Source organism: Pygoscelis adeliae, unplaced genomic scaffold, assembly GCF_000699105.1.
Source record: "Pygoscelis adeliae isolate BGI_AS28 unplaced genomic scaffold, ASM69910v1 Scaffold15, whole genome shotgun sequence".
Lineage (NCBI taxonomy): Eukaryota > Metazoa > Chordata > Aves > Sphenisciformes > Spheniscidae > Pygoscelis > Pygoscelis adeliae.
The window spans coordinates 6,115,513-6,124,779 of NW_008824988.1; the positions used below are offsets into that span (position 1 = coordinate 6,115,513).

General features: G+C 36.2%; 1 protein-coding gene across 3 annotated transcripts in view; it reads right to left on the reverse strand.

Annotated features, from left to right (window-relative positions):
• The window catches only part of GLCCI1 (glucocorticoid induced transcript 1), a 50,468-nt gene that overhangs the window by 30,235 nt on the left and 10,966 nt on the right, over positions 1-9,267 (reverse strand). For 2 of the 3 annotated variants that reach the window (XM_009326110.1, XM_009326109.1), the window contains exon 1: positions 5,744-5,919. In XM_009326110.1, coding sequence (XP_009324385.1) covers positions 5,744-5,764 — 21 coding nt within the window. In that variant the 5' untranslated portion in view covers positions 5,765-5,919. Of the gene's footprint in view, positions 1-5,743; positions 5,920-9,267 lie in introns of those variants that run through there. The other variant, XM_009326108.1, reaches the window with a different exon arrangement.

Genomic DNA, 9,267 nt, shown 5'->3' on the forward strand with positions numbered 1-9,267 from the left:
TGCAAACAGAAATTCTGCTTTTGTAAGTTTAGCTCATGTACGAGCACCTCACATCTCACTTGAATGTTGTAATTTACATCACAAATAAGATGGGGGTGTACAGCACCCTTGATATGCCATGTTTCATGAAAATTGTTTTCCCATCTTTATTTACAACTTCTACAAAACAGGCTTATTCATGGAAGCCTTCATTTGAAGCTGCAAGTATACTTCCCATGTGTTAAACACATTAAAACAATAATGAAAGTAAAAAAGTTACTCAAAACTGTATTTGAAGAAAAATTTCTGAATCACAATAAACAAAACCAAAGTTGCTGCACCTCAAGTCAGAAACATAGTAAGAGAGGTCATAGGCACTATCTGTGAAACCGGTAATATTTCAGAGCTGAAACAAATATACAGCATCACTTAAGTATGAACTGAACTTCATGAAACTGAAGGATTATTCCTGCAAGTCTATACTCAGAAACTAAAATTTAAAACATTTTAGGAGGAGAACCTTGAAAACATTAAGTAATGCATGCTGCACCTTCAAGAGGAGGATTGCTGATATTTTAAAATGTGAAGGTTTGTGGTCCCAGTTTCAGTTGACACAATGCTTAAAGCGTGGGCATGGGATAGGACATGCTGAGAACACCACATCTGGTTGCTGTCTTCAGTCTTAATGTAAATCACAGTTACCATTGTTCTAACTCACCCAACCTTGTAGAGATTAGCATTTCTTCCAATGCATTTGGTAATTCTGCCTTGCTTTGCCACCCATGTCAGGGATATACACCTACAGTCTTTCCACTTCATTTAGATCAGAATGACTGCATGGAGTACCAACCTACCTAAACCTAAAATAAGACTGAATTACTCTAAATATCTCACATTTTATTGCCAGCCCTTCGTTCCAATTACTATATCTAGCCTGCATTCCAGATTAAGTACATTGGGGGATGGGAGCAAAGATTAAGAACACAAGTCTAGGTTTTACAGGGGAAGCAATAATGTTTTTTAAGAACTTCCATATTCAAAAGAAACACAACAACAGCACTAGAAGATAAAGTCTGATGAGTCTTCAGATGTTTCTAAAGCATTCAAGGGCCCTCTAGAAATTTTACAGAAAGAAACGGCCTAAAGAGTTAGAAGTTAATTTGACTATAGGTGACGACCCCTCTTAAACATCAGACAGGTTAAGAAAAGTTAAATGATAAATTCATAGTTATATGACACATTATCTCTTTCTCCTTGTCCCTTCCCCCCAAAGTATGTCATTAAAATATCCCATGAAAGCAATGATAACTAATACACCAATAAAGAAGCTTCATGTAATTGAGTCTCCTGGTTTATGATGTTAATTTTTAAGCAACCAAATTTCTATCCAAAAGAAAACAAAACATTACTCAGGTGACTAATGAGAGGTAACTACATTAAAGCCTTGACCCACACACAAAGAAGAACAAAAACGTATTTTAGCCAAGCATTCCAGTTTAATAACTCTGCATTATATTCTTTAGATTAGAGAGAAGTAAAAATTCTGAAAAGCATTTTGCGAACTTTCTTCATCTCCGTTTGCGTAATACGTAATTGCCATATACCATGAAAAAGGCATATCCAGGCATCTTGGAAGCCACTTTAAGAAGTCAATTGCGGGGGGGTGCAGGAAATCACTGAATCATATTCCACTTGGTCATTTGTTCTTTTCTTTGTATTATTTAGATTGAGGAAGACTACATAGACGAACTTTAACTGGCAATATCTTTATTATGACATCAACATCATATGTTTATCCCTAATATCTCCTTTTTAATTTTATAATAATCTTTTAAATTATTTAGCTACTGCCAAATAATTATATTAATAAAATATGATGATTATCCAAATGTTTCTGAAGATTCTGAGGTTAGGCATAGCCATTTCAACATTGAATTATTCTTTACACTAGAAAGGGGGAAATACACGTATATCATGAAGGAGAAGTATATAAAATTGCTCCATCAGTGCTCCCAACAGAGATGGAAAAAAATGGGGAAGGAAGCTACACTGAAATTTTAAATGGCCTTAATGAAAAGTTCAAATTTCACTGAAAAGGAGAGGGACGTAGGACAGTGGAGGAACTTGGGAAGGGGATCACAAAGTATATCAACACGTATAATAACTTCCTATAATAGTAGGAATTCCCTGCACTTCTGGAATACTTAAAACACTACTAACTAAAATGGTGTACCTCTGATTATCCAAAACTTGCTGCTCCTTAAAGATCAGCTAGTTGTATGCACATGCACACACACACGAGCATAAATGCATGGAGAATTCTTAGAAATCTGGAATTGTGTAAATGTCACAATACATAGTGTCATAGTATATTTTTCCAAAAGCAAACATAACAACCTCACTTCTCCTCAGTGTTTTCAGTCAAAACACTTGAGACACTGAAATATGAACTACAATTACTATTCTCCAATGGAAACTAAAACAAGCAAAATTCTGTTTCCTCTGTTTAAATAACAAGATATTATTGAATTCTTTTTTAAAAATCCTGGTTTAATTTTAGAGAAAGAAGGAACATTTTATTCACAAGCACTACACAGGTTCAAAGAACTTAACTGGGAAACAAGGACTTGGAATAAAACTCATTAAAGGTTCATCTGATCACAGTGAAGACCAGAACCTGACTTTTTTTTTTAAATACAAGAATTCTCAGAAACTTGGAGCAGCCATAATCACCACCTTCACGACCGTACAAAATTCGGATTTTAAATTAATGTTTAATTAGGGACAAAAAGTACCCTTGAAAAAGAAATAATTATTCCACCTACAATGTAAGTTATACTGACAGTATTGTTCATGAGTTTAGAAGTAAAACAAGAGATAATTTTTCTCCAATGAAACATGCTCATACAAAGAAACTGGTTTATTGATTTTCGTTATCTTTTTTTTAATTTATTTTGTTACCATCTTCCACTCTGCTAAACTACCAAGTGTTATTATTTTTAGCTACTGTAAACTATATGAACTCCCATGAGCTAAACTGTTACTTAGCCAACAAACATGAAGTAGTGGAAGTACTTGTGCTGGTACTCAGGCAAAGAGCAAGGTTTTAATTTAACTTAATTTGCCATGCATGCATCCTATCAATGACTTGGAACTCATCCTTAGTTCTTGAAATTAGATATACTTCAAACTACACAGAGCTCAAACACAACAAAAAACCCCACACAACCAGAACATAACTCAAGTCAATATTTTATGATCAAGTTCATCTACAAGCCTCCCTAGTGAACATTTTATTTCAAACACCTGGAATTTGCTGTGCCAATCACTATACTTGTTACATTTTACATATTCATATATTCCTGAGTAGTCAAGACACACGTTTTTCAACTCAACTTAAACACTGCTAAATGCTTGGTTTTTGCATAATTTGAATAAAAAGACAGCTAATATAATTCCTTGTTAGAAGACATCCACACAAATCCAAACCATGAAACTTCCCTGCCCTTACTCCTTTGAAATAATAGTTCACCTTGTAATGACAACAGTACTGCCTTTCCCCTCTGTTACATTTGATTATGCTGAAAATGTAAAACTTCCTTTTTATTTTTTTTTTCCTCCCTGAGCTTTGTTTCTGAATGAGGCAAAGGGTGGCAGCCAACAGGTCAAATAACCTAAACACTTACTTGAACTCACTAGGAAAGCAATTTTACTGCCAAATGCCTGGAGCTCAAATATTTATAGAACAAGTTTGTTTCTCTTTTCTGTAACTAGTGAAAAGGTTTGTTTGTGAATGTTTAAATATTCTAAACTTTCTATTCATAAGGGTATTTGCGAAGTTTCATATGGATATATATTTTATGAGAGAGGGGTTAAGAAATACAGTAACTACAAAGCATGCTACTGAAAATCTCCTGAATGGAAATTATGGTTTCAAAACAGAAAGACTTTCAAGGCACAGTATTGTGAAAGAAAGGCACCTTGGAAGTAAATCCAGGATTAAAAGCTTTTCAGGTAGATTTTTCATGACAGTAAAGATGACTGCTTGTTCTTCTTTTTTGCTTAAACTGGCTGGCTGGTTTCAAAATGAATTAGTAGGACATGAAGACAGCATTTTCTTAAAGGGTCCCACCACAGTTTCTAAAAGTTTCCTTGAACAATTTTAATCATCAGATTCCCAAATTCATTAAATAGGATTTCTGGATCATACAGACAGATCTTTTTTCTTTTCTACGCATTCTACCCTTATCCTTCCCCCATCAGAGGACTTCCTGCATTGCATTACAGTAGATTTTAGAGAGATGTGGAAAATTATTTATACATTCTAACTTGTCCTGAGAAATTCAGTATTACACAAAAGACTGAAATGTAGAATCAATTTAAAGAGCTGCTGCATTTGCTCTAAGCAATGGTGGCAGAATGGGTGACAAGTATGTTGCAAGTCAGTGGAAACTAACCAAAACCTATACACCTACAAATGAAGTTATGACAGAAAAATCCTTGACATTTTAAAGGTATCATATGCATTGTGACAACATAAGCTTCTATTAAAAACACTTCTTAATGGCACAAGAGAGTTATAAGCAAAAGGTAGGATGGCAGAAGTATCTTTTTTTTTTTTTTTTGCAGGACACCCATGATAACAATGGGCCAGAATCATGGCACAAGACATAGAAAACTGATTTAACAACCATCCCTACATGGCCTGTAGATTGAAAATACAACCAAAGATAGACAGTTTTTTCTAGTTTCCAATTTAGTTTAGAACACAAACTCAAATGACTTACTCCATACCCTAATAACACTACTAAAAAAACAAGAATGCAACCGCTTTGCTAATAATTTGGTTTTTTTAGAATTACATATTTTTTACCTGTTTGATAGTGATCATCTTTGTAAGCAACAAGCTCCAGCACGAGGAGGAATCAGACAAGAAACAATGTTCAGCTTTCTAGCCAAAGAGCACTGGAGCAGTATGAATGCCACAGCAGCCTACCTGCCAGAGGTTCCTGCTAAGGATAGAGCCCTGAGGAGGATCTAAGGTATCACAAGGGTATCAGGCCATAAATCATCTCAGTAGCCTTCCCTTCGTAGCTGGTAGTAAGGCTCTCATTCTAATGTCTGGCTTCAAGAGGCAACTCTTCCACAGAGCAATTTTGTCTGTCTTTCTTGCTACTAAGCAGCAGAGGGAACATCTTAAGACCACATTACATGCTCACTCCCAGCTTCCTCTTCTTGATTTCCCCTCTAGTGACAAACTGATCAATTCTTCTTAACAGTAACCTCTCTCCTTCCCCTCCCCCGCACACACACATACACTTTTTGAGACCCACAGATTTATTACCACGATTCAGTAGAAGTTTTAGTTTGTCAGCCACTGCTATTATGGAATCTTTTTTTTTTAAATAACACTCAGCACAATTTTGCATATAGCAGCTTCAAAATAAACCAGATACAAGGCTGAGATTGAAATCTGCTTATTTAGCCTCAACAGATCTGCCCACATACAGAAAATTATTTTTAACAACTGTTTTCTAAAAGCATAAAAATATTATCTGTCGTATACCATGTTACTGAGTTGACACTGATTAAAAAACACTACTGTACCCTATTTTTAGGGCTTTATACTTATAATAAAATTAAGTGAACCCACATTTCTTCAGAATTAAGTTGAGCTAAGATTCCAGATCAGGTGATAAAAGTATTATCAGGAAGACATCCATTATACAAAACATCCCTGTTGTCTTGCTTTACAGCTTTTTACCTGAGTAGATTTATCTTTCATACATGAAGGGTAGTGTACGTGGGGATCACGTGGCCACTGTCCTGTGAGGTAAGGTCCTGTTATTGTGTCCAAAGAAGAAGTTCGCCTTATGGTACCAGAAGTTCTGATTTGCTGGGATTTTGGCCTGTCCACTGTAGAAAACCAGAACAAAATCAACAAAAAAGTCAGGCTAAATTTGATATTAAATGTTAAAAGCTAGCTATGACACACAATGGCAAGAACACATCAGAAACCTTTGTCTAAATGCCAAGCTGAAAAGAATGCCATCACATCAAAGCAAATAACATCAGACAAAGGAGAAAAAATACAAAGTAGAAAAAATACAAAAGGGAAAACTTAACAGTTACAAAAGACAACAACGCCTAAAGTGTTCATATCTGCAAAGAACCAGGCTACTCATGCAATATATTTTCATCAACAAAAAACATCAAGCAAATTTAAATACAGTGATGATGCAACTCAGGAAAGCCAGACATACAGAAATAGAAAATACAACATAGTATCACTATTGGGTTACTTTTTTTTTAAGTCAGCTTGCTTAGCTTTCTAAATACTAAAACACAAACCATGACAAAATTTATGATTCTTAAGAAGATGCATATCCGACTTCCTGCTCTCATGTACGTCATACATTTACAAGATCCCAACACAGGCCTTAGCAAGCTGAAAGCGTGTGACTCTCTATTTCCCTCTGACTCAGGTCAAGGCAGCTACCATGTTTGTCTTCACTCGTCACAGTGCCTGCAATCTTTGACTCCTCCCTGTACTTCTGTCCCCATACACCTAGATCACGGAACACTTTTTCCTGCATTTCATTTGGAAAGCAGAAAGTAGGGTGATTCATGAGATTGTTCTTTCCCGCATCAGAGTTTTACAGCATGCTCTCTGGATCATCTCGCTTTGTCCTTTAGGCAAAATTACTTCATATGCTCGTTTTCTAGACTTTACATGAGCCAATCTAAGCCCTACATTAGAGCTACTGTCTGCCTTGCTAACCCCTGCTAAAAGAAGTTTGCAAGTGAGATTACTTTCAAGTTAGTCACATGCTATGCACTGATCCGACCCAGCAAAACCCTACCCACTGCTCAGAACTTGAGAGGAGACCTGCTGGCACACTTGTGAGACCAAACACAGGCACTGACCTCCACATGCATTTTCTCTTTGTGTATCATCTAGAATTGCTGGATCTCAAAAGGCAGACACCATCATCAGTGTTTTATATAGCCTTCAGCACAATGATTAAGGTACAGCTTGCACTAATACAGCATGCTTATAGTATGATATATGAACACGATAATGTTAAAACAGAACATTTTAGAGAATGGTCTGTGCTGAAACACTTCATTTACAACTAATTTTAGGTGAAGAGTTCTAAATAATGCTGTGAATTGGAAGCATGATAGTATATCATACTGCCTTTGTATAATTGTTTTGATTGCAAGGTTATCTATAAACCAAATCCCTACAATTTCAAACACATCTATCCTCATGGGATTCCAATTGTGACAAATTCACATTTTAAGAAAGATTTTTTAACTATTAAATGTAAGAAATCCTGAAATCCAAAATAAAGGTGACAAATTTTAAACATGAAAACAGTATTTACATTTGCGCTGAAACACAAAAGTACCTAAAGGGTGCATACCTACAAAGCATTCTTCCAACCTTCACTGCCATGCTATGGCACTACACTACTTTCACAGGTAGCCTGAGTTTTGAAAATTCCTCCAAAAGCTCTGTTCATTAGAAATACGTTACATGCAAAAAAATCTATCTGGAATTTGTTAAATACGTAAGTAGTTAAGTATATTCTAAAAAAAACTTTTAAAACAAGGTAGAGATGATGCAGAGACAAAATGGCAAGACAACGTCTGAAGATGGAGAAATACGGACCAAGCAAAGTTTACCTTTGCAAACTTTACATTTAAAAAGTCTTGCTGAAGGAAAAAAAAAAAAAAAACACAAAAACTAAGTCCAAAACACACAAATAAAATATATACAACCAGAGAATGATCCAAGGTCTGTGTCTTGTTCTACACCCAGAGGAAAGGCAACAGCGATCCCAGCATTAATAACTCACATGATTGCGCTACAACGGCGACAGACACAAACACCACCAGAAGTTACAACATTTATATTTTTCAGTGGTAATCTTGGAAGCAGACTGCAGGACACTGTCAAACCCTGAAGCCAGGAGAAGGAAAGTTAAAGACACAGTCTCCTACGTCCCTACTACTCTTCACCATTTTTTTGAATCACAGGAAACAAACCAAGGACACCACTTCTCAACTGCACAAACCAATCAAAGTTAGCACATGCCAACCCTATTCCATTGCTGTCTGCACTCCTTCCATCTACTTTGAAACGGCACGTGCAGATGTATGAACCCACCCAGTAAGGGGGTTCACCGAGTTAAACATAAAGAAAACTAAAACCTACCCGAAAAAAGTATGAACACACAGTTTTCCCCATTACAGGCAGGTTGGCATAATATACACGGCAGAAACAACCACAGGAGAGCCAGGAGGAACAGGGCTGCAGCAGCGCTGAGGTCTGTTCAATAACAGTTTTGGCTCTCACCCTTCTATGATATGTATCATTAGACCGTAAAAAAATAAAGAAGGGATCTCCAAGCATGAAATTTGAAGGAACTTCTACAAATTAGCATTTGACAAACTGTCTTGTACAGTAATGAAATTAGAGATGACTGGATGCCACAGAGAGCAGAGTTGAACTGGATCACAACAGTGGTGGCTCAGATCAGCTTAAATTGTTTTCTAAATATTAAAACTGCTCTCAGGATTTATTTCTTAATTTTGCTTTTCTCACCTCATTATAAGTCTGGCTTCTTGCTACTCTAGGAGCTACTACAGAACTTTCACTTCTCCCCAAATTTTCATTACCAATGAGATTCTGATGCTCCTATCATGCATATCCTTCTCCAGTCCCAATCACTTTGTCCAGATGGAAACCTCATGCTCTGTTTTCTCACAGAAGGAAAAAAAAAAAAAAAAGTGCAGTAAGTGCCATCCGATATCTGAAGCACTTCAACAGCTCCTGAAGTTAGCCAACCAACTTCAGCATTCAGAAAGGCTTCATCAATATTCAGAAATTTCTACAATTACAGAATGATTTTACCCAAGTTTCAGACTATACCACATCTGACAGTATTTGAGCGTATGAGTGGATTTTACTGCAGTGCTAAGTCAGAACAATTCTGTTCTCTTTCTCAGTGATGTGCGACGTATCTCACAAGGAGCTCAGCACTATCTCCAGAGTAAGTAAACTTTGGAACATAGTACTTAAGAAGCATAACGTTACCTGAAAAAGTTAGCTAGAAATTACAAAAGCAAGAGGTATACTCATAGGAAAGCAAAATACCCCATGTGTTATTTAAAATATGCCACAAGTTTTAATAGTATGTATTTAGGGTCTATTGCTATACATTTCTAGTTATAAGTGATTTTATGTAAAAGGGCACAAGGTTCCACCTGAATACTACA